The 26,898-nt window shown below is 43.3% G+C and overlaps 1 protein-coding gene across 4 annotated transcripts in view; it reads right to left on the minus strand.

The window, feature by feature from the left end:
- dgkh (diacylglycerol kinase, eta) overlaps positions 1 to 26,898 on the minus strand; it is a 570,460-nt gene that overhangs the window by 210,000 nt on the left and 333,562 nt on the right. For all 4 annotated transcript variants that reach the window (XM_060832853.1, XM_060832854.1, XM_060832851.1 and 1 more), the window contains 2 exons: positions 7,212 to 7,316; positions 3,408 to 3,540 (listed from right to left, as the gene is read on the minus strand). In XM_060832853.1, coding sequence (XP_060688836.1) covers positions 3,408 to 3,540; positions 7,212 to 7,316 — 238 coding nt within the window. The remainder of the gene's footprint in view (positions 1 to 3,407; positions 3,541 to 7,211; positions 7,317 to 26,898) is intronic.

Genomic DNA, 26,898 nt, shown 5'->3' on the forward strand with positions numbered 1-26,898 from the left:
CAGCAGTGCTAGCCACCATGCTATTTTCATTTCTGATTCTCGCATCTACAGTACACTGTTTCACTATTATATTTCTGGATTTTAGTTTCAAGTGAAATGTGCCATGACAGTGATGTAAGACTATAAATAGCACAGGGTGGTTGTTTAACTATTCTTGTCATGGGATTACCAAAAAGGTAAATAGTTTCGTCATAAATTTTGATTTACAACTTTGAAATTATATATATACTTTCAACTTGAAATTTAGGATTTCTTCTCATGTTAAACATCACTGTGATATCACAGTAAAGATTTTCATTTCCCCAAGATTAAAATATACACTTAGTCAGAATGCTTAAACGTAAAGTATGATCTTCTGAATTACAAGTAGCTCAGTGGTGAAACAAGACACATGCGACAAGAAAATTGGATGCATCGCTTTTGAAAAGAGCACAATGCGGTCCCGTCCAAACACATTCAAAGCAATGAACAGGTGTTTATCGGATAAGCAGTAATTCTCCATTCGCACATCAGTGCTATTAAGGTTAAAAAATTGCTCTTGGGTAACGCTATGAATTCTCATGTCACTTTCAACGCAGATGTTGTCATATCTGTCAGCTATAACCATATGGGAATAAGACAGTTTGACATTTAATTATCTCTATCCTAACCTCCTTCCAATTTATTAAATAAATTGGTTAAATCACTGTCACACTATGTCTTGTCACTCACTGAGCATTGACAGCTGAGTGCAGAACACAGTCCTCTAAAAATGTCCAAGGTCGTGCAGTCAGCTAAGATTTAAAACTCTGGTTTCAGAATTTTTAAATTTGATTGAACTTTAAAAAAAAAATTCCATCCATGTATTATGAGGCAATTCTTCTGAACCTGCTGGAACAACCAGCTACCCCCACACACTATGCATGAAACATTAAAAGGTCACCAAAGACTGTGTCTTTCATAGAATAGAATGGAAATGCTTCTTAGGCATGTAGAACACACTTGTGTATTTGGTATCCAGAATTATGTTATTGTCAAAGTTCAGAGACAATGGTGAACTGAGCCAGAGTGGGAACTCAATCATTGAGTATGCTGGAGACAGAAGTCAATGGATTTCTGAATAATCATGATAGCAAGGGAAACAGAGATAACACAGGAATGTGGTACTGAAGCAGATGATCATCCATGATCAATTTAAATAGTGGAGCATGCTTTGATGGGATGAATGTCCTACTTCTACTCTTTTAGTTCCTAACTTGCTTTTACACAGCTCATTTGACATTCTTGAGGTGTTTCAAAACATTTGACAGCCAATTAATTACTTTTGTCAAGCAGTCACCGCTGCCCTGTAAGGCAAGACAGTGTACAAAATCAGTTCCCACAAACAGCATAAATGTAGTTTTGTTTAGACTGTAATTATTGGTAAGACAATAGGGAACCATTCCCAAACTTCAAATAGCATCATGTGAACTTTTACCATTTATCTGGGCTGACAGCTGGTATAAACTGTACAACTGGTATAAAATATATTCTTGCCTCTAACTCAAGTTTGAGGGTTCAGGTCTCAACTCCAGAGACTTGAACAAACATGAAGTCTGGACTGATGCCCCAATGCAGTAAAGGTGTCATCTTTCAGATTCGGCATTAAACCAAGGCCCTGTCTCTGGATTAGAGTGGTGCTGGAAAAGCCCTGTCTCTGCCTCCTTCTGGGATGTCAAGGGTTTCATTCAATATTTCAAAGAACAGAAAGACTCTGACCAAAACCGAACCTTGGGAAATTGAAACGGTGAAAGGCGCTATTTTGAAGCAAGTCTTTCTTTCTTGGTATAACTTATCTGAAAAGGACAATTCACGAGTGCATGGCTCTGTCAGTACTGTACTAAAGTTGCTCTTGTTTTGATTAATATTCTTGGTCATTCCATGTCTGTATGCACATATTACTTCAGTTTAATACTTAATCAAAAGGAACCTACTTGTTCTGGGATTGAAAATGTAGTCAAAAGTAAATGCTAGGAAGAAATAAGTTACACTTTCTAACCTCACTTATCCCGTTCCCATACCATCCAAAGGAAATACAGTCACAGTAGTTAGGTTGGTCAATACTGTAAATGAGATCATGCACATAGTTAACCCTTTTCATTTCCTGTTAGTGAGGGAAGAAATATTTACTGGGACTGCAAAGGGATGCCACTGTTCACCTTGCAATAGCTACTAGAAGTAATAGAATCCCTGAAGGTAATTGGAATAGGCAAATTACATCAGGGAAACCGGCCATCCCACATTTCACGAGATTGGCCTATAATTTACATTGCTGTCCTGTGGGTGGTCAATGGCTTCTTTGCACAGCAATAGGGAGATAGGAGTCTCCTCTTGCTACTGCTGCACATCTTCATCACTGGATGTTTACTCAGCAACATCAGATGATGAATGGCTTTCCCAGCTGGCGGAGTTAGGTGAGGAATGGAAGGAGGTACTTTGCTTTTCCTATTTTTTAATCTTTTCAGCATGTAGGAATTGATTGTCACTTAGCTATTTGGTGAGTATCTGATAAAGAGTTGAGATCTATTGTATTCCGAAGGTTTAAATTAGCACAGGAACTTTTGGTAGGGTTAACAAAATATGTTAAACAACAAGTAATGAGATAATTGAGCAATTAACTGAAACACATTAAGAATGGCAGGAGGGGCTGCAGCATGTGGGAGCTCCAGCCATCAGTGTGATCCAGGAAAATCTCAGCTCAGAGTTTATGAGTTGGAGGCTGAAGGAGAGGCACTGAAACACATCAGGGAGCTGGAGCGTTACCTGGGTTCTTTGGAACAGGACACATAGCACAGGCAATAATCCCGAATCTGAGATATTGCTTCTCAGTGACTACAAGTGAAACAGCGAAGGGAACCCAGGGAAGAGGAGTGCAGGAGACTTAGTCTTTTTAATTGTTCAACAGGCACGAAGTTCTCTCAGCCATTTTGAATGAGAGTAAGGGCTGCAATGGGTGGCACGGTGACTCAGTGGTTGGCACTGCTGCCTCACAGTCCCAGGGAACTGGGTTCGATTCCAACTTTGGGTGACTGTGTGGAGTTTGCACATTCTCCCGTGTCTGTGTGGGTTTCCTCCGGGCGCTCCGGTTTCCTCCCATAGTCCAAAGATGTACAGATTAAATGGATCGACCATGCTAAACTGTCTGGGAACATGCAGGGTAGGTAAATTAGCCATGGGAAATGTGGGGTTATGGATATAGGATCATGGACTGGGATGTGGGTAGGATGCTCTTCAGAGGGTCAATATAGACTCAATGAGTCGAATAGCCTCTTTCTTCATTTGTAGGGATTCTATTACTCTTAATTTGGTGCCTAGCTCCTTATACTGACTTTCCCATGTCACACCCTTCACACATTACACTGAATTGCTGCTAACCGTGAACTATTTACCTTCACAGGAAAGTCCATGAGAGGTGACGCCAGAGAGACTTTCTCGGCAGACATTGCAGAATGTAGGTCGGGCATGGGAGCAGGCGTACCAGTTATGCATCCCTGAGAAATGCTCCACGTTAAACTGTGCAGTCTGGCAGAGGAGAAAGCAGGTCTGTTTACCAGTGTAAAATTCACAAAGCATACAAAATTCAAAGATTTTCCCGATATTGTTAAAAATGTTTGTGAAACGTTACTTATGCAATTGATTTATTTCAGTTCAATTGTTTGCCCTAACAGTTACCTTTCTATCTATGTGCACTAACAGTTAATACAATCTTATGAACTCCAAATGGATCAACAACATATCATTAATTCTTCAGAATAACAAAACAAAACATCACCTCTCAGGATTCAATATTACAATTTCAAATTCTACTGCAGTCTTTCCTGATAGGAGCATGTACCAGGAGTTCAAGATGGTATGATAAGCTGCACAGTCAGTATGAGGGAGGCTTCACTGGTGTGACATTGACGCAGAGCGAGGAACTGAAAATTTGAGGCAAAGCAGGAATTAAACTAGTAAACTAGCAAGTTTCAGAATTGATCAAATTTCAGAATCTAATGAGAACCAATAGACGTTAACAAAGCTAAAATGGCCCAGTTAAACAGGTTGTTTAACATGCCTTATACTGCCAGTTATCTGTCAAGCATCTGAAATTACATGCCTGAATTAGGTGTTGATAACTGTAGCAGAATGTCAGAAAATAAAAACAAGTGATTCATCAGTCTAAAGATAATCAGGTGAGGTGGACTGGCCATGCTAAGTTGCCCACGGTGTTCAGGGGTGTGCAGGCGAAGTGGATTAGCCATGGGAAATGGACGATTACAGGGATAGAATAAGGGTGTGGGTGTAGGTGGGATGCTCTTCGGAGAGTAGGTGTGGACTCAACGGGCCAAATGGCCTACTTCCACACTATAGGGATTCAATGAACTAAGAATTCACTGCGAGACTGAGGACAATCTCTCCCACAGTAAGGCAGAGCAACTGAAAATTTGGGTCAAAATGAAAATGGGGGGCGAGGGCAGGTGCTTTAATTAAGGTTTAATGTAGGCAATGAAATCTCCAGAGTAAGAAGTGAATGGGAGAAGAAATGAGGTAATGATCGAAAGGCCTTTGCTCATTTCCCCATGTCTGTGTGAGTTTCCTCCAGGTGCTCTGGTGTCCTTCCACAGCCCCAAGATGTGCAGGTTAGGTGGGCTGGCCACGCTAAATTGTCCATAGTGTCCAGGGATGTGCAGGCTGGGTGGATTTGCCAAGGGCAATGTGGGTTTACAGGGATAAAGATATAGGGCTGGGGCTGAGTGGGCTGCTCTTCAGAGGTTTGATGCAGACTTGATGGGCTGAATGAACTCCTTCCATACTGTAGGGATTCTATGATTCAATAGAGGCCAATGCTGGAGAGACTTCATGAGTGCAGAGCAAGCAGCATGTACATCTTGACATATGCATGAAGTTATGGACAGAACACACGTCCCAGACAAACACACCAATAACAAATATCAGCAAACTTGAGCTCACGGGATCAGAACTTAAGTCGTAGCTGTAGTCAGTGTTGTGTATCTAGGAGAAAGAGAACTGTGTGGACAGCATACAGAGAGGTGGTTACATATGCGGGTTATAAGTGAACAAGCAGAGAGGGAATCAATGACCGCGCAGTGAAAGAAAACCAGGCAGGTAGTGAAAGAGTCCCCAGGTTTAACGTTTACGAATCAGTGTTCCATTCTGGATATTGGTGAGGGCAATATTTCAAGTAAAAAGTGAGGTCTGCAGATGCTGGAGATCAGAGCTGAAAATGTGTTGCTGGTTAAACCACAGCAGGTGAGGCAGCATCCAAGGAACAGGAAATTCGACGTTTCGGGCCAGAGCCCTTCATCAGGAATGAGTTCCTGATGAAGGGCTCTGGCCCGAAACGTCGAATTTCCTGTTCCTTGGATGCAGCGGGGGCAATATTTCCTCAAGGGAGCACAACCAAAGCCAAGGCTGTAGCATCAAGAGCTTCTCAGCTTTATAGGAGGAGGAGGAAGGAGAATGGAAGCACGATAACTTTAGGGGATTCCTCCGTGGCAGAAAAAGTCAGTCAACCATTGATTAGATTAGATGACTTACAGTGTGGAAACAGGCCCTTCGGCCCAACAAGTCCACACCGACCCACCGAAGCACAATCCACCCGTACCCCTACATTTACCCCTTACCTAACACTACGGGCAATTTAGCATGGCCAATTCACCTGACCAGCTGACTAACAATACTCTGGATTGTATAAGATTAAAAGAGAATGCATCCAAAGTTGTGTGACATAGCAGTAATTCTGAGAACAGGGAGTTGTACAGAATTTTAAAAAAGGGGGAACATGAGATTAAAATGGAAAGGGAGAACAGAATATGAAAGTAATATAGTACAAAACATGAAAATGGACTGTAAAAGCTTCTACAGATGTGTTAAAAAGAACAGTTTGGCTTTAACAAATGTGGATCCATTAAAATGCAGAGAAGGTATCAGGGGAAATCAGAGAAATGACAGAATCTGAGTGATTACTTTGTGTCTGTTTTCAAAAGAGTTAAATATAGTTCTTAGGGCTAAACAGATCAAAGGTTATAGGGAGAAAGTGGGAACAGAGTACTGAGTTGGATGATCAGCCATAATCATACTGCATCGTGGAGAAGGGTAAAAGGGCCAAATGTACTACCTAGCTCCTGTTTTCTATGTTTCAATGAGGAAAATGCACCAAATTTCCAAGAGGTAGAGATCTAAGTGGCTAGGTTAAATGAGGGGCTGAAGGAAATTATGCACTTCATTCTGCTCAGAAACCACTAGGTACTGTAGATCTATCAATACCCGCTGTCCTTTCCCACCTCAACCGAATGGCCATACCTCACTTGGGAACACTGGAATTGCAGGAGGCCATTCAGCATCATGAACCTATCTTGCCATTCAATGAGATCACCAAACTCCCTCAACTTGCCTTATTCCATATCAGTTAATAAGGGATTTCTACAATTCTATCATCACTTCTACCCCTCTGTATTTCAGCAGATGTTTAACATCAGACTAATTTCACCCAAACTCCAGAATAGGAGGTTTGGAGAATGAGAATTAGAGCTCATTGTGTCAAAATTACACCATCCCAATTATCCAAGTCATAGGCATCGAGAAAATACAGTGCATGAAGCTTCCAACTGCCCCCTCGTCACTCAGCCCAGAATTAAATCATTCACCCAACCACAGACATCCTCTTCAAACTGAAGGTAACTTCAGACATAGAAGGGTAGAATTCCAGTGGCTTATATCAGTATCAAGAAAACTAACTATCTCTGGGACGACTAGCTGAGAGTAAAGACTTCCCTCAGGCAGATTGACCCACAATCCTGGTTTGTGATGTGCAAGTTATTGTGGAAGTCGGCCATTCAGCCCTTCAAGCCCACAACGACCTTTCGAAGAGCAACACACCCAAACATCCCTACCCCCACCTTGAAGCCCTGCATGGTTAATCCACCCAGTGTGCATATCCCTGGATACTATGGGCAATTTCGCATAGCCAATCTGCATAACCTGCACATCTTTGGACTGTGGGAGAAAACCAGAACACCTGGAGGAGACCCATGCAGACATGAGGAGAAGGTGCAAAGTTCCATGCAGATCATCACCCAAGGGTGGAATCGAATCCAGGACCATGGCATTGTGAGGCAGCAGTCCTAACCACTGAGTCAATGTGTCATTGTGAGAGTGAGTTCCACTGAAGGTATGAAGAACTGGAAGCTTACCTCATAGTGTTCTCTACTCTGCACAGATTTTAATGAAGAGATCCAGTCTTCCATTTCTTTTCTGTTTTCAGCACAAAGAATTAGTCTTCTGAATGGTGTGATTATCTGAAACACAATTATCTAGTGAATAAACTCATATCATCAAAATTACACTTTTGAACATTAAACATTTTGTCGAGACTATTGAAATGATATAGTTGAACAGCAGAGTTATAAAGTTATAGAGATTTACAACATGGAAACAGACCCTTTGGTCCAATTCATCCATACTGACCAGATATCCTAAATTAATCCAGTCCTAAGTGCCAACACTTGGCTCATATCTCTCTAAAATCTTCCTATGTACCATCCAGATGTCTTTTAAATGTTGTTATTGTACCACTTCCTCTGGCAGTTCACTCCATACAAGCACTCTCTGTGAAAAAGTTGCCCCTTTTAAAGCTTTCCCCTCTCACCCTAAACTAATGTCCTCTCGTTCTGGAGTCCCCCAATCCAGGGAAAAGACATCGTCTATTTACCCCATCCCTGTCCCTCATGATTTTATAAACCTCTGTAAGGTCACCCCTCAGCCTCCGACGCTCAAGGGAAAACAGTCCCAGCCTATTCAGCCTCTCCCTACAGCTCAAACCCTCCAACTCTGGCAACATCCTAGTAAATCTTTTCTGAACCCTTTCAAGTTTCACAACATCCTTCCTATAGGAGGGAGACCAGAATTGCACACAATAATCCAAAAGCGCCTAACCGCAACACAGCCTCCCAATTGTTATACTCAATGCTCTTGCCAAGAAATGAAAGCATTCTACATGCTTCCTACACTATCCTATCCACATAAGACTCCACCTTCAAGGAACTATGAACCTGCACACTCCAAGATCTCTTTGTTCAGCAACACTCCCCAGGACCTCACCATTAAGTGAAAAAGTCTTGACCTGATTTGCCTTCAGTACCTGCAGTTCTAGTCATACTCGGAGGTAACCTACTTATTTCGCTGTCCACTACACCTCCAATTTTGGTATCATCTGCAAACTTACTAACTATACCTCCTATGTTCACTGCCGAACCATTTACATAAATGACAAAAAGCAGTGGACTCAGCATCGATCCTTGTGGCACATCGCTGGTCACAGGTCTCCAGTCTGAAATACAACTCTTCATCACCACCCTCTGTCTTCTACCTTTGAGCCAGTTCTGTATCCAAATGACTAGTTTTCCCTGTATTGCAAGTGATCGAACCTTATTAACCAGTCTACCATGAGGAACCTTGTCAAAAGCCTTACAGAAATCCATAAAGATCATGTCTACCATCCTGCTTTCATCATTCCTCTTTGTTACTTCTTCAAAAAACTCAATCAAATTAGTCAAACGTTATTTCCCATTCACAAAGCTATGTAGACTATCCATAATCATTCCTTGCATGAGGATGAGCACCTCGCCAAGACCTTCCCCACATTTCCACTTCTTGCCTTTAAACAGCCACCAAACCTCAAACAGATAATTGTTCATACCAAACTACTTGGCTTTTAGGACAATACCATACAACCTTGTCATGGTAGACACTGGAATATGTGTCAGAGTGTCGACACAGATACCACCATTACACATGGGGACACTTCCCATCATGTACGTGGCAGGTACTCAATGCAACTCAGCCAACATTGTCTATCTCATACACTGCAGGCAAGGATGCCCTGAGGCATGGTACATTGGTGAAACCGATCAGAGGCTACGGCAACGGATGAATGGGCACTGCACAACAATCATCAGACAGGAGTATTCCCTCCCAGTCGGAGAACACTTCAGTGGTCCGGGACATTCGACCTGAGACCTTCGGTTGACCGTCCTCCAAGGCAGACTTTGGGACACGCAACAGTGAAAATTGGCCGAGCAGAATCTGATAGCCAAGTTCGGTACCCATAGGGAGGGCCTCAACCCGGACCTTGGGTTCTTGTCACACTAGACGTGACCCCTTTGCACTATACACACACGTATAGACAGACGAACACATACCCTCAAACTCCCTTTCATGACTCACACATACACTTCCACACATACCCTCTCACTTAAACCCCTTTACACTCACATTCACACACATATGCACACCTTCTCATAGATACTCATAACATCCCCCCCCCACTCCCTCCCACACACATACGCAAGTTTGAGAGGTGAATGTGCACGTGCAGAATTGATTTTACTTTGCTCAAAAACTGAATGAATCCATGTACGATTATGTAAATCTGATTTTTTTAGAATAGAGTCTGACCATTGCGGCACAGATAGTCTCACACAGGGAGCTAACACCTTCAATACCTTATCTGGGCTGACAAGATACCAATTGTTGAAGTGCACTTGAGAATGTAACCTTTAAAAAAAGCTTTGCGATTTACTTAAGAAAGAACTGAAACCAACATGGTCATTCTAACAGATGAGACACTTAACAAACAATCCGGGTTTTCTTCAACGTGTAATTTCAGTTACAGCACACTGTAAACTTTTGTTATAAATTCCGTGTCTTGCAATCACCTAATGTAGGAGCAGTGCTCCGAAAGCTAGTGCTTCCAAATAAACCTGTTGGACTAACCTGGTGTTGTGTGATTTTTAACTTTGCATTTCCAAGTACATGTAAATCCTGTCCCTCACGATTCCCTTCAACAACTTTCCAAACACTGATGTCAGGTTCACTGGTCTACAGTTCCCTTGTTTTACCTTACCATCTTTCATAAATAGTGTAATCACATTAGCCAACCTCCAGTCTTCCAGCACCTCACCAATGGCTATCGATGAAATAAGTATCTCAGCAAGGAGCCAAGCAATCACTTCCCTAGCTTCCCACAGAGTTTGAGGATATACCTGATTGGGTATCTTGTCATCTTTATGCATTTTAAGGCATCCAGCACTTCCTCCTTTGTAACGTTGACATTTTTCAAGATGTTATCACTTATTTCCCCACTTTCTCTATCATCGATACCCTTCTCCACAGGAAGCACTGATGGAAAATACTCGATTAGTATCTCTCCCATATCCTGTGGTTCCACACATGGGTTGATCATTGAGGAGCCCTGTCTCTCCCTAGTTACCCTTTTGTCCTTAATGTATTTATAAAATACCTTTAGATTCTCCTTAACCCTATTTGGCAGATAACAAGGTTAGGAATATTCATTGTGTGACAGCAAATGGCTTAATCTTTACTCACTGATTGTAACGGTCACCTAATTAATATGTATGCTGCCTTATCCGAATGCTCCTCCCTGTAAAAGATAATATAATTCATTGAGAAAACAGAGAACCCATGCCCTTGTGCACAGGGGCGATCAAACGTGCTCCCCTAGTGACACTGCAGTCACCTGCCCTGCCTTATTTCCCAAAAGGACGTCAAGATTTTCACCTTCTCTAGTAGGTATATCCACACACTAAATCAGAAAATTTTCTTCTGCACACATAACAAATTCCTCTCCATCTAAACCTTTAACAATATGGTAGTCCCAGTTTAAGTTTGGAAAGTTAAATCCACCATTTCCACCCTATTATTCTTTCAGATAAGGGGACCTCCTTACAAATTTCCTGCTGAGTTTTGTGGTGGGGGGAGGGGGTCGATAGTACAATCCAAATAAGATAATCATCCCTTTCTTATTTCCCAGTTCCATCGAAGTAATGTCCCTGGACATAGTCCCAGGAATCCTCTCTAAGTACAGCCGTAATGTTATCCCTTCTCAAAAACACTACTCCCTCTCCTCTCTTGCCCCCTTTCTATCCTTCCCATAGCATTTGTATGTTGGAGCATTAAGCTGCCAGTCCTGTCCATCCCTGAGTCACATCTCTGTAATTGCTATGATATCCTTGTCCCATGTTCCTAACCATGTCCCGGATTCATCTGCCTTTTCTGTTAGGCCTCTTGCATTGAAAAAAGTACAGTTAAATTACCTCATTCTCTGGTTTGCGCCTGCCTGCCTGAATCACTCCTTTTTCCAACTGTATATGTGCGTGTGAGAGAGCACGTGAGGCAGTGTGTGCGTGTGTGCTTGTAGAGTGAGCGCATGAGTCAGATGGAGTATAAGCCTGTGAGAGGATATGTGTGTGTGTGTGTGTGTGTGTGTGTGTATGTGTGTGTATATATATATATATATATATGAGAGGTTCTGTGAGAGTGTGGGAGGATGTGAAGGTATGTGTGAATATGTGTGCTTGTGTATGTGAGAATGTAGAGCGTTGTGGGGTCATCCGTAGTGTGACAGGAACCCCATGTTCAATATATTGCTTCATGGTCAAAGAGTGTAGAATCTGTGTGGGTAGAACCCAGGATCCACAATGGTAAATAAAGAACATAGTTGGAGTTATATACTGGCATCCAAACAGTAGTCAGAAATTGGGGCACAAAATACACTAGGGAATACAAAAGTTGTGTAGGAAAGGCAAAGTTACAGTCATCATGGGGGATTTCAATATGCACGTGGACTGGGAAATCAGGTTGGTAGAGGATTGCAAGAAAAGGAATTTGTGGAATGTCTATGAGACGGTATTTCAGAGCAGCTTGTGGTGGGACAGGCAATTCTGGATTTAGTTTTGTGCAATGAGGCAGACTTGGTAAGGGAGTTTAAGGTGAAGGAACCTATGGAGGTTGATTAATAAGCACTTACTGCGAGTGCTGGGTAGGTTTGTCCCACCGAGGCAAGGAAGGGATGGTATGGTGAAGGAACCTTGGATAACAAGAGACATAAAACAGCTAGTTAAGAGGAAGAAAGAAGCTGACTTCAGGTTAAGGAAGCTGAAAATGTGTTGCTGGTTAAAGCACAGCAGGTCAGGCAGCATCCAAGGAACAGGAAATTCCTGTTCCTTGGATGCTGCCTGACCTGCTGTGCTTTAACCAGCAACACATTTTCAGCTCTGATCTCCAGCATCTGCAGACCTCACTTTTTACTTCAGGATGAGGAAACAAGGATTAGACGGGGCTCCAGAGGATTAAAAGGCAGTGAGGAAGGAACTGAAGAATGGACTTAGAAGAGCTAGAAGGGGGCATGAAAAAGCTTTTGTGGGTAGGATTAAGGAAAACCTAACACTAATGTGTGGAACAACAGGATGGTCAGAGTGAGGGTAGGACCAATCAGGGATAGTGGAGGAAACTTGTGCTTGGAATTGGAGAAGGTAGGGGAGATCCTTAATGAATACTTCAATGTTCACTTCTGAAACGGACCTTGTCATTAATGAGGACAGCGTGAAATAGGCTGATATGCTCAAACAGGTTGATGTTAAGAAGGAGGATGTGCTGGAAAGTTTGAAAAACAGGAGGATAGATATGTCCCCTGGGCCAGATGGAATATATCTGGGAAGTGAGGGGAGAGATTACTGCACCTTTGACGATGATCTTTGCATCCTCACTGTCGACTGGAGTAGTCCCAAATGTTTGGAGGGAGGCAAATGTTATTCCCTTGTTCAAGAACGGGAATAGAGATAATCCTGGGTATCACAGACCAATCAGTCTTATATCACTGGTGGGCAAATTATTGGAATGTATTCTGAAAGACAGGATTTATGATTATTTGGAAAAGCATAGCTTGATTATAGGTAATCAGCATGGTTTGTGAGGGGCAGGTCATGCCTCACAAGTCTTACTGATTTCCTTGAGGATATGACAAAACAGATTGATGAAGGTGGAGTAATGGATGTGGTGGACATGGATTTTAGCAAGAAGTTTGATAAGGTTCCCCATGTAGGCTCAATCAAAAAGTGAGGAGGCAATGGATACAGAGAAATTCAGTTATCTGGATACAGAATGGCTGACCCATAGAAGACGGAGGGTATTAACAGATAGAAAGTATTCAGCATGGAGCTCAGTGACCAGTGGTGTTCCACAAGGATCTGGTCTGGGACCTGTGCTCTTTGTGATTTTTATAAACAACTTGGATGAGGAAGTGGAGGGGTGGGTTAGTAAGTTTGTCGATTACACAAAGTTTAGTGGAGTGGTGGATAATGTGGAGGGCTTTTATAAAGTGCAATGGGACATTGATAGGATGCAGAGCTGGGCTGAAAAATGGAGTTCAACCTAGAAAAGTGTGAAGTGATTCATTTTGGAAGGTCGAACTTGAATGCAAATTACAGGGTTAAAGGCAGAACTCTGAGCAGTGTAGAAAAACAGAGGGATCTTGGGGTCCACGTCCATAGATCCCTCAAAGTTGCGACCCAAATTGATAGGATTGTTATGAAGGTGTATGTGTGTTGGCTTTCATTAGCAGGGGGCTTGAGTTTAAGAGCCGCAAGGTTGTGCAGCAACTCTAACAAGCCCTGGTTAGACCACACTTGGAATACAATGTTCAGTTCTGCTTGCCTCATTATAGAAAGGATGTGGAAGCTTCAGAGAGGGCACAGAGGAGATTTACCAGAATGCTGTCTGGACTGGATGGCATGTCTTACCAAGAAAGGTTGAGTGAGCCTGGGCTTTTTTCATTGGAGCCAAGAAAGATGAGAGGTGACTTGGAAGAGGTATACAAGATGATGAGAGGCATAGGCAGAGTGGATAGCCAGAAACCTTTTCCCAGAGCAGAAATGGCTATCATGAGGGGGGATAATTTTAGGCTGACTGGAGGAAGATTTAGGGGAGATGTCAAAGGTCGGTTTTCTACACAGAGTTAGACACACGAGGGACATGTAAGTGACTCTTGGATAGGCACATGGAAGATAGTACAATGAAAGTTATGTCGGTTAGTCTGATCTTAGAATAGGATAAAAGGTCGGCATAACATAGAAAGTCAAAGAGCCTGTATTGTGCTGTACTGTTCTATGTTCTACAGAATCTCAGAACTGCAGAGCTCCCTTCTTTTGGGAACAAGTAAGGCTGGAGCAGTAATCTTTTGGAGATTACCATTCCCTGGAAAATAAAACTTTTGTTGGAGTGTTAACCATTTCATTGCAGTTATTTACTATCTTATTGTCAGTTCATCTAATGTTCTTCTATGCCAAATTAAAATAATTTTCCATATTCATTCTAAAATTCATGCAGGAATGCAAAATCTTGAACCTGTTCTCTTCCTTTACACATTATTCTCCCTACTTGCGCTCTCAGTGTCTCCCGAATAGGCAGCACATTGGTAAAAGTTTTTCCATAAATCTCAACTACAATCTCATGTTTTATCTGTAAACATTATTGCTCAAATGATATTGCATAGAGAAACAATCAACTTGCATGTACACTGCATCTTATTATCACTTTAATGTGATGTGTAAAAAAAACATTCTGAATCCACTGTGTGAAGCCAGACCTCTCAACATGCCGAAGAGAAGTATAAACTTTATCACTGCGTCTTAATAACCCTGGTTGAGGGTAGAATGGTGTTCAGGAGCCCAGGGAAACTCCTTTTCCTTCTCCAAGTAGTGTTCTGCTGTCTTTTACAGGCATAATGGGATGACAGGACACAATGTTCTACGAATAAACGCAAAATATTGCAGATACTGGGAATCTGAAACGAACAGAGAACAAACAAGCTGGCAACATCTGTGGAGATAAACAGAGTTCACGTTACGGCTCTTCTTCAGGATGACGTTCTTTGACATGTCCGGGAACTCCTACATCTGCTGTGTCCAGTAAAATGTGCTGCCCACCTTTTTCAGAAAGAGCCACATCGAGAGCTTGAATAGAATCCAATCATTTGGTTGCAACAAACCAGTTGCCTTATATTAATAGTCCCTTTGTTGCATCATCACTTTTTGTCACCAGCAAAAGGCCATTGTTAAAACTCAGCTGATCATCTATTTATGGACAAGCCATAAGAATACTGCTTTGAAGGAGAATGAGAACAATAAACTAAACAACTCGCATTTATATAGCATTTTTAACAGAATAAAACTGTCCCCGTTACTTCACAAAGGTATTTAAAAAGTCACATTTAACCCCTAACTCATCAGGAGGTATGAGAGCAAAACAGGAGATAAATTTGAAAGAATGCCTTAAAGCAGAGAGGACAGGGATATCTACATCACGGGGACAGGACGCCAACTCACACAACATTTCAGGGAACAGCTTTGGGTCACACACACCCAACAACCCCACAACTCTGTGGCTAACCACTTCAACATCCCTTCCCACTCTGCCAAGGACATGTAAGTCTTGGGTCTCCTCACCACCAAATCCAAGCCACCCAATAAGTAGAGGAAGAATGCCTCACCTTCCACCTTGGGACCCTCCAACCACATGGCATTAACGTCAATTAAGTTCAGTTTCCTCATCTCCCTTGCATCGTCAAGTCACAGGCAACCATGAACTTTGATGTTCTTTTTCTGGTAACATTGTTGAGGTCATGAGTAATTATCAGGAATAATAGGGAAGCATTCATGAAGGGAACTGATGGTTTTGTTAAAGTTATTATAACTGACAGGTTGTTAGGCTAAGTTGTGAATTAGTTCCATAATCACAAATATTTATTACTGTTTCTTCCTGATTTGTTAATTAAACATCTACTTTGTGACTTGCTTGATGTCTTCTATCAATTGAGCTATTGATACCGACGTTTGACTGAAAATTTGTTTGTTGCGGATGTGAGTTTGTTTATGATGACTTGGTCTGTATAAAACTACTGAATTATTGCCAGTAAAATATGCTTTGGTATTTTTCATACCACACATCGCCATACCAAACAGAACTCCTGGGGTCTCTCCAATTACACAATGTTCCCGAGGAGACAGCTGCATGGCCTATTTGTTCTCAGTCCAATATTATATGCATACTTTATTCTCGCTCTGTCACCAACTAATCTGTATACTTTGTGTCATGATTTCCACTCATGGAATTGGAAGAATTAAACATATTTTATCCATACAACCTGAAAATCATGTGGATAGAACTCTTCCTCCAAGGAAAGTTCTTCCAATTTTTGTCTATTTTGAAAAGAACTAACTTTCATATCCAATCCACAGGACATTCCATTGTATTGCACTGTTGGAAATATTGGCTCTTGGATGAGTTGTTAATCTGAGGCCTGTCAGCCTTTTCACATTGACAATCCTATCAATTTTTTTTCCAATAGCAACTTCTGATCAATATTTATCTCTGAATCAATATGGTTAAAACAGATCACATTGGTCATTATTTTGTTGTTTTGGGGACCTAGTTTTGAGAAAATTAGCTGTCTGGATTCTTACATCAAAATACGAATCATGCTTCAGCAGCATACAACAGGGCTTGTAGCAACTTGGAACATCCAAAAGATATGAATGATGCTATATAAATGCAATTTATTTCTTAGTCTCTTGTCAGAATCAATGGTGTAGCTCTGAGACACTGTTTTTGATACGAGTGAATGCTGTAGATAATTTTCACATGCAAGTCTGCGGACAGCAATTAACTGTTCTGGTGAAAGGATAAATAGTGTGGAACACTAAAAAGCTGAATCAATACTTTGCCTCGTTCACTTTGTGGATGACAACAGTTCCACTCCATTACAATAGAGAAAGTGGGCAATAGATAAGGTAGAACTAAGACCAATCAACACCAATAGGGAAAAGGTACTAAGTAAACTATTCGGATTGAGGACAGACAAGTCCCCTGGGCCTCACAGGAAGTGGGAGTGGAGATAGTGGATCAGTTTGTTACAATATCCCAAAATTACCTGGACACTGAAGATCGGAAAATGGCGAATATAACACCCTAATTCAAAAAAGGGAGGTAGGCAAAAAGTGGGAAATTGCAGACCAGTTAGCTCAACATCTGTTGTTGGGCAAGTGTTAGAATCAATTATCAAGGAAGCAATATCAGGACATTGTCAAAATGCTATCCAGCAGTGTCAGTGTGGTTTTATGAGGGGCAAATCATGTTTAACTAATTTACCAGAGATCATCAAAGATGTAACAAGCAAAGTGGATAATGGGGATGCTGCAGATGTAATTTATCTGGACTTCCAGAAGACGGTTGATAAGGTGCCGCACAAATTGTGAATTCACAAGGTTAGATCGTATAGGATTGGGGTAACTTATTCATCTGAATATATTACTGACTGATGAACAGAAGATAAGAGTCGGGATAATTTTTTTTTCTGGACAGCAAGGTCTGATTAATGGGATGCCACAGGTTCAGTCCTTGGACCCCAGCTATTTACCATCTGTATTAGCGACTTGATTAGATTAGATTAGATTACTTACAATGTGGAAACAGGCCCTGCGGCCCAACAAATCCACACCGTACCACCGAAGAACAACCCACCCAAACCCATTCTCCTACATTTACCTCTTCACCGAACACTACGACTTGGATTCAGGATAAAAGGCTCTGCAGCCAAATTTGCCAACGACACAAGAATAGGCAGGATGGTAAATTGCAATGAGGAAATAAGAGCCTTATTAATGGTCAGATAGGTTAACAGAGTGGGCCAAATTGTGGCCGATGGAGTTTAACGTGGGTAAGTGCAAGGTCATGCATTTGGATTAGAAAATGGGAAGGTGACCTATTACCTTAGTGGGGAGGGACTTGGGCTGCTCCAGTGAAGAGGAATCTTGGTGTACCCATTCATGAGTCAAAAAACACTAGCATTCAGGTACAGCAGATAATACAGAAAGTGAATAGCTACAGAAATAGAATATAAAGGTAAGGAAATGTTGTTGCAACCATACAAGGTATTGGTGAGACCGCACCTGGAGTATTGTGCACTGTTTTGGTGTCCTTATTTGAGGAAAGATGTAGTGGCATTGGAGGCAGGTCAGAGGAGGTTCATTAGATTGATCCCAGAGATAAAGGGTTTGTGGTGTGAAGAGAGATTGAACAGTTTAGTTCTATACTCTCTGGAATTTAGAAGAATGACGGGAGATCAAATTGGGGTATTCAAGGTGATAAAAGATGTGGATAAAATAGATGGGGAGTGGATGCTTCCTCTTGTGGGGCATTCTAGGATGAGAGGTCATAGTCTTTGGATAAGGAGTGGCAAATTTAAAACAGAGTTGAGGAGAAACTACTTCTCCCAAAGGGCTGCGAATCTCTGGAATTTGCTACCTCAAAGTGCAGTGGATGCTGGGATAGTGAGTAAATTTAAGGAGGAGTTAAGAGGGATTTTTAACTGGTAATGGAGGTTTGAAGGAATACAGAGAAAATACAGAAAAATGGGGGTGAGGAGCATATCGGAGGAGAAAGTGAGGACTGCAGATGCTGGAGATCAGAGCTGAAAAATGTGTTGCTGGAAAAGCACCGCAGGTCAGGCAGCATCCAAGAAGCAGGAGAATCGACGTTTCGGGCATGAGCCCTTCTTCAGGAATGAGGAAAGTGTGCCAAGCAGGTTAAGATAAAAGGTAGGGAGGAGGGACTTGGGGGAGGGGCATTGGAAATGCGATAGGTGGAAGGGTGATAGGCCGGAGAGGGGGGTGGGGGAGCGCGGAGAGGTCGGGAAGAAGATTGCAGGTCAAGAAGGCGGTGCTGAGTCCAAGGACTGGGACTGAGATAAGGAGGGGGGAGGGGAACTGAGGAAGCTGGAGAAATCTGCATTCATCCCTTGTGGTTGGAGGGTTCCTAGGCAGAAGATGAGGCGCTCTTCCTCCAGGCATCATGTTGCCATGGTCTGGCGATGGAGGAGGCCACGGACCTGAATGTCCTTGGTGGAGTGGGAGGGGGAGTCTTTAGTGTTCTGCCACAGTACGGTTGGGTTGGTTGGTGCAGGTGTCCCAGAGGTGTTCTCTGAAACATTCCGCAAGTAGAGGAGGCCACATTGGGTGCAGCGGATGCAGTAAATGATGTGCGTGGAGGTGCAGGTGAATTTGTGACGGATATGGAAGGATCCCTTGGGGCCTTGGAGGGAAGTGAGGGGGGAGACGTGGACGCAAGTTTTGCATTTCTTGCTGTTGCAGGGGAAGATGCCGGGAGTGGAGGTTGGGTTGGTGAGGGGTGTGGACCTGACGAGGGAATCGCGGAGGGAGTGGTCTTTCTGGAATGCTGATAGGGGAAGGAAGGGAAAGATATCCTTGGTGGTGGGGTCTGTCTGGAGGTGGTGGAAATGATGAAGGATGATACGATGTATCTGGAGGTTGGTGGGGTGGTAGGTGAGGACCAGTGGGGTTCTGTCCTGGTGGCGATTGGAGGGGCGGGGTTCAAGGGCGGAGGAGCGGGAAATGGAGGAGATGTGGTGGAGAGCATTGTCAACCACATCTGAGGGGAAATTGCGGTCTTTGAAGGAGGCCATCTGGGTTGTTCAGTATTGGAACTGGTCCTCCTGGGAGCAGATGCAGTGGAGGCGAAGGAATTGGGAATATGGGATGGCGTTTTTACAGGGGGTAGGGTGGGAGGAGGTGTAATCTAGGTAGCTGTAGGAGTCGGTCGATTTATAGTAAATGTCCGTGTTGAGTTGGTCGCCCGAGACAGAAATGGAGAGGTCTAGGAAGGGGAGGGAGGAGTCTGAGACGGTCCAGGTAAATTTGAGGTCGGGGTGGAAGTTGTTAGTAAAGTGGATGAACTGTTCAAACTCCTCGTAGGAGCACGAGGTAGTGCCAATACAGTCATCAATGCAGCGGAGGAAAAGGCGGGGGGCGGTGCCAGTGTAGCTGCAGAAGATAGACTGTTCCACATATCCTATGAAGAGACAGGCATAGCTGGGGCCCATGCGGGTGCCCACGGCTACTCCTTTGGTTTGGAGTAAGTGGGAGGATTGGAAAGAGAAGTTGTTCAGAGTGAGGACCAGTTCAGTCAGTCGAAGGAAAATGTCAGTGGAAAGGAACTGGTTGGGTCGGCGGGAAAGAAAGAAGCGGAGGGCTTTGAGTCCTTTGTGATGGGTGATGGAGGTGTATAGGGACTGGATGTCCATGAAAAGGCGTTGGGGACCAGGGAAGCGAAAATCATGGAGGAGGTGGTGTCCCGAACGTAGGTGGGGAGTTAGATTAGATTAGATTTACAGTGTGGAAACAGGCCATTCGGCCCAACAAGTCCACACCGACCCGCCGAAGCGCAACCCACCCACACCCCTACATTTAAACCTACCTAACACTACGGGCAATTTAGCATGGCCAATTCACCTGACCCGCACATCTTTGGACCGTGGGAGGAAACCGGAGCACCCGGAGGAAACCCACGCAGACACGGGGAGAACGTGCAAACTCCACACAGTCAGTCGCCTGAGGCGGGAATTGAACCCGGGTCTCAGGCGCTGTGAGGCAGCAGTGCTAACCACTGTGCCACCGTGCCGCCCACAAACATTGACCTGGGTTTTTTGGACTAAGGGGAACAGGACCGTGTCGAAGTATGCGGAGATGACTCCCACAGCTACCTAGATTACACCTCCTCCCTCCCTGCCCCCTGTAAAAATGCCATCCCATATTCCCAATTCCTTCGCCTCCGCCGCATTGCTCCCAGGAGGACCAGTTCCAATACCGAACAACCCAGATGGCCTCCTTCTTCAAAGACCGCAATTTCCCCCCAGATGTGGTTGACGATGCTCTCCACCGCATCTCCTCCACTTCCCGCTCCTCTGCCCTTGAGCCCCGCCCCTCCAATCCCCACCAGGACAGAACCCCACTGGTCCTCACCTACAACCCCACCAGCCTCCAGATACATCGTATCATCTGTCGTCATTTCCGCCACCTCCAGACAGACTCCACCACCAAGCATATCTTTCCCTCCCTTCCCCTATCAGTGTTCCGGAAAGACCACTCCCTCCGCGATTCCCTCGTCAGGTCCACACCCCTCACCAACCCAACCTCCACTTTCGGCACCTTCCCCTGCAACAGCAAGAAATGCAAAACTTGCGCCCACACCTCCCCCCTCACTTCCCTCCAAGGCCCCAAGGGATCCTTCCATATCCGTCACAAATTCACCTGCACCTCCACACACATCATTTACTGCGTCCACTGCACCCAATGTGGCCTCCTCTACACTGGGGAGACAGGCCACCTACTTGCGGAACATTTCAGAGAACACCTCTGGGACACCCGCACCAAACAACCCAACCATCCCATGGCAGAACACTTTAATTCCCCCTCCCACTCCGCCAAGGACATGCAGGTCCTGGGACTCCTCCATCGCCAGACCATGGCAACATGATGGCTGGAGGAAGAGCGCCTCATCTTCCGCCTTGGAACCCTCCAACCACAAGGGATGAACTCAGATTTCTCCAGCTTCCTTATTTCCCCTCCCCCCACCTTATCTCAGTCCCAACCCTCGGAATCAGCACCGCCTTCTTGAACTGCAATCTTCTTCCCGACCTCTCCGCCCCCACCCCCTCTGTGGCCTATCACCCTCACCTTAACCTCCTTCCACCTATCGCATTCCCAACGCCCCTCTCCCAAGTCCCTCCTCCCTACCTTTTATTTTAGCCTGCTTGTCACACCTTCCTCATTCCTGAAGAAGGGCTTATGCCTGAAACATCAATTCTCCTGCTCCTTGAATGCTGCCTGACCTGCTGCACTTTTCCAGCAACACATTTTTCAGTGAGGAGCATATCAGCCATGATCAAATGGCAGAGCACTCACAATGGGCCTAATTCTCTTATCAACAAGAAATGTCATGTAGTAGCAGAGGAAAGGATTCTTTTGTAACAACAAATGTTGTATGCATCACATGGCAAACAGCATTCCAAGAGTGTTACCAGAGATAGAATTTCACAGTGAACAGCTGAGAGAGTGGCAATGAACCGAGAAAGGAATGATATCAAAACTTGGTACCATTCAACCACACATCCATCAGTGGTGGAATAATTAAAATGGATGTGCAAAATGCAAGATTGCAAAGGGCCGTAGGCTAAAGGTGTGCAGGGAGCCCTGGTGTATTCCCATCTGACAGAGCTTTGGTTTAACGTCGCATCTGAAAACCAACAACTCTCTCAGTAAGTCTCTCATTCAGTGCTACGCTGAAGTGCCATCCATGCATTAAAGTCCTTGGAACAGGCCTAAACCCACATCCCTCCACTTCGCAAGCAAAATTGTTTCCATCAAGATCACAGTTGACACTTATAACAATCAAAAGCAGAATACTCAGAAGCTGGAGATCTGAACTAAAAAGACAAAATGCTATAAAGAAAGGGAATGCTTGTTCAATTTAGGGAATAGGGATAATCCTGGGAATTACAGACTAGTAAATCTTAAATTGGTGGTGGGAAAAGTATTGGAGAGGATTCTGAAAGACAGGACTATGATTACTTGGAAAACCATAGAGTTTGATTGGAGAGAGTCAGCATGGCTTTGTGAGGGGCAGGTCATGCCTCACAAACTTTATTAAATTCTTTGAGGATATGACAATATACGTTGATGAAGGTAGACCAGTGGATATAGCGTACAAGGCATTTGATAAGGTTCCCCATGGTAGGCTCATTCAGAAAGTAAGGAGGCTTAGGATACAGAATTGGCTGGCCCATAGAAAACACAGAGTGTGGTGGTAGATGGAAAGTATTGAGTCTGGAGCTCAGTAACCAGTGATGTTCCACAGGAATCTGTTCTGGGGCCTCTGCTCTTCGTGATTTTTATAATTGATTTGGATGAGGATGTGGAAGGGTGGGTTAGTAAGTTTGCTGATGACACAAAGGTTGGTGAAGTTGTGGATTGCATGTTGGGCTGTTGTAGGTTGCAATGGGACACTGACAGGATACAGACCTGGGCTGATAAGTGGCAGATGGAGTTCAACCTGGAAAGGTGTGAAGTCATTCACTTTGGAAGGTCGAACTTCAATGCAGAATACAGGGTTAAAGGCAGGATTCTTGGCAGTGTGGAGGAACAGAGGGATCTTGAGGTCCATGTCCACAGATCCCTCAAAGTACCGCCAAGGTTGATAAAGTTGTTAAGAAGGCATATGGTTGTTGGTTTTCATTAGCGGGGGATTGAGTTCAGGGGCCACGAGATTATGCTGCAGATCAATAGAGCCCTGGTTAGACCACACTTGAAATATGTTCAGTTCTGGTCACCTCATTATAGGAAAAATGTTGAAGCTTTAGAGAGGGTGCAGAGGAGATTTACCAGGCTGCTGCCTGGACTGGAGGGCATGTCTTATGAAGAAAGGTTGAGGGAGCTAGGACTTCTCTCCAAACTCATTGGAGAGAAGAAGTATGGGTGGTGACTTGATAGAGAAGTACAAGATGTTGCGAGGTATAGATAGACTGAACAGACAGAAACTTTTTCCCATGGCAGAAATGTCTATTATGAGGGGACATAATTTTAAGGTGATTAGAGGAAGGTTTGGGGGAGATGTCAGAGGTAGGTTCTTTACACAGAGGGTGATGGGTGCATGGAATGTACTTCCAGCAATGGTAGGAGAGTCAGATACATTCAAGGTATTTAACGAATCTTGGATAGCACAAAGTTATACAATGGAGGTTATGTAGGTTCGTCTGATCTGAGAGTAGGATAAAAGATTGGCACAATATCAAGGGCTGAAGGTCCTGTACTGGGCTGTACTGCTCTATGTTCTAAATACTCAGCTGTGACGACCTCTGTGGAAAGTGAAATCATTCTGATGAAAGGTCACAGACCTGAAATGATAACTCTGTTTCTCCCTCAACAAATGCCATCAGATCTGCTAAGTAATTCCAGTACTGTGAAGTACCTGGTCTCCAATCTCAAGCATCTCTAATATTTTGCTTGGGATATGGATGACTGGGACTTTACTGGTAAATGGAAAGAAATAATGAATCAGATCTTTTATTAAATCTAGTTTAAGGCTTGCCTTATCGATAAAGACAGAACCACCTTCAGCAGCCAGCTCTACTGGTATTTATAAACTGCATGTTTTTAAAACATACATTTGTCTTGTAGCAGTGACTTGAGCCCTCCCAGCCATACCTGGATTTCGCACACAACTGGCAGCTCCTAGCATTCCCTGTACATGTTAATAACCATATTGACATAAAACAAATCAGACTTAAAGAAATAAAATAAAGGAAGATGTTGACAAAATGAGTGGATACTGGAAGCTGTTGAAGATTCAAAAGTGTTTGGAATAATCAGGAAAAACCTGCATATTATCATCTTAAGCAAAAAGATCTTTATTTTTGGAAAGCTACTACTAAAAAGCCCAAATGGACTCAAATGAGACAGTACAGGTGGTAGCCATGAAATAGAATCATTGAGTCATTTAAGCACAGAAAAGGCCCTTTGACCCATTGAGGCTGTACTGACATAACTACCACTAATTGTGCACCAATCCCAATTTCCTGCACTGGTCCCATAATATTCAAGCATATAAGTGCTCATCCAAATATTTTTTAAACTTTAAGGTTTCCAGCCTCCATTACCTTCCCAAGCAGTGCATTCCAGATTCCCACCACACTGAGTGAAAAATACTTTTCCCAAACCCCCTGTGAATCTCCTGTCCCTTACCCTAAACTATACTCTCTCATGATTGACCCCTTAACCAAAGAGAACAGCTGCTCTCTATTCACCATGTCCGGATCCCTCAATCTTATAAACCTCAATCATGTCCCCCTTAGTCTTTTCTGCTCTTCAGAAAACAAGCCAAGCACACCTAGTCCCTTCTTATCACTCAATTTCTCCATTCCAGGCAACATCGTGGTGACTCTTCTCTGTACCCTTCTAGCGCTGGCACATCTTTCCTGTAGTGAGATGACGAGAACTGCACACAGTACTCCACTTGTGGCATGTCCAGCGCTCTGTACAACTCCAACAAAACCTTCTTGTTCTTTTATTCTATGAAATGCTTCTAATTTTAAGGAACCCCTAAAGTAAAAAAGCAGTTTGATTTGCAACTCAGAACCTGCCCTTCTTCCTGGAATACTCAATAGATACATCAAAGAACTAGAAGCTATTTAGTGGAGTGAAAGCTCACCTGTATGAGGAAGACTCATGCAATAAAAATGCTTGCTACTTCATGGTACAAGTGTGCACACCAGAAACGGTTTCAGTCCATTTACCACCCTAGGAGAAGGGGGAATATATTTGGTGCTACCAGTCAGAAGCTGGATTGAGCTGACAACAATTCACAGTGGTTTGGACGTTAAAACCTGCAACATGCAAAATACCATTCCAAAGCTTGTGCAGATGATACAATGGAGTAGCAGCTTGTTCCTCCCGTGTACCTATTGCTGACTTAGAACCGGCAGGTACATGAAGGAAGTTGCAATAAAGATCCTTTCCTGAAATCTGAATGACTTGAATTCAAACATCACAGCTCAGGGCAGGTTTCATGTGTACTTTTCAAATCAGAAACAGCCCACCTAAATTGGGGGCCATCAAATTTGAGTAGTTATGATTACTCTCAGATATAGTTAACCCTGTTTGCAGCATTTAAAATGGTTGAATTTGTTTCTAGGCTTCACAAGACAAATAAATCCATTTTAAACTGCAGGGTTGATGAGCAGCCATATACACAATTTGAAAGACATTGCTAGTTTTTTGCACATAAAAATTGTACTTGACTGCAGTTATAAACGATATCGTTGCAAATTTTCAGCAGTCCTTCAAAGACAGTGAAGATCGAGAGATAAACAGGAGACTCCAAGTGAGGTTAGCAGCAAAACAGTCTCAGAGGCTTGTGGTCAAGGAGTTGGTTCAGTTTAAGTTTTACAATGAATTTAGTGATGCCAATAGTTTCTGACTTCCAATACCCTAAATATGACATCATCTAATTAATTCAGATATACCATTTATCTCTGTTATTGTTTAAATTCCGATTTACAGTTAATAAATATGACTTAGAGCTTATGTCTGACGTTAATTCTATGGCTGCCACTTTGATTGACTTATCTCTGTAAGGTTTATCATATGTATTTGAGTTTTCAACTGCTCTGCTCAGTTCAACAATTTTTTTAACTCCTTCTCAGAAGTCTGACACCAACCAAACGTAAGAAAATGTGCAAAATTTATTTACTGTGCCCCTTGAAGTGTTCATCCAGCTACTACTCACAGCTGTGTCCTGGAGATTAGACTTTCAGTTCTCACACCTAACCTTGGTGGACTGGTAAACCTGGTGTGCTCCATAGATCAAGGACAGCAAGCGGGTATTGACAATGTATCCAGTCGCTGAATGAATTTCAGTGGATTTTGGGCTTAACGAAATAAAGTAGTACAACTCTGCATGTTAGAAGCATATTTAAGGTGGAAACGGTGGTGCAGTGGCAATGTCAAACCAAGTGGAGTCGTGGTTCAGAGGCCCAGGCTCTGGACATGTGTTCAAATCCCAACGTAAGGAGAATAGGTTACTAGAATAGATGGGATTAAGGTCCATAAGGAGAAGGTGTTAGCAATTCTGGAAAGTGTAAAAATAGATAAGTTCCCTGGGCTGGATGGGATTTATCCCAGGATTCTCTAGGGAGAAGATTGCAGAGCCTGTGGCTTTGATCTTTATGTTGTCTATGCTCATTGGAGGATAGCAAATGTTGTTCCGTTGTTCAAGAAGGGGAGTAGAGACAATCCTGGCAACAATAGACCAGTGAACCTTACTTTGGTTGTGGGTAAAGTGTTGGAAAAGATTATAGGAGATAGGATTTATAATCATCTGGAAAGGAATAAGCTGATTAGGGACTTGGATACAGAACTGGCTCACAGGTAGAAGACAGAGTTGTGGAGGGTTGTTTTTCAGACTGGAGGCCTGTGATCAGTGGAGTACCACAAGGATTGGTGCTGGGTCAACTACTTTTCATCATTTATACAAATGATTTGGATGCGAGCATAAGAAGAAGTATAGCTAGTAAGTTTGCTGATGCACCAAAATTGGAGGTGTAGTGGACAGCGAAGAAGGTTACCTCAGATTACAACGGAATCTTGATCAGATGGGCCAATGGGCAGAGAAGTG

The sequence above is a fragment of the Hemiscyllium ocellatum genome, chromosome 12 (assembly GCF_020745735.1).
Source record: "Hemiscyllium ocellatum isolate sHemOce1 chromosome 12, sHemOce1.pat.X.cur, whole genome shotgun sequence".
In the NCBI taxonomy this organism is placed as follows: domain Eukaryota; kingdom Metazoa; phylum Chordata; class Chondrichthyes; order Orectolobiformes; family Hemiscylliidae; genus Hemiscyllium; species Hemiscyllium ocellatum.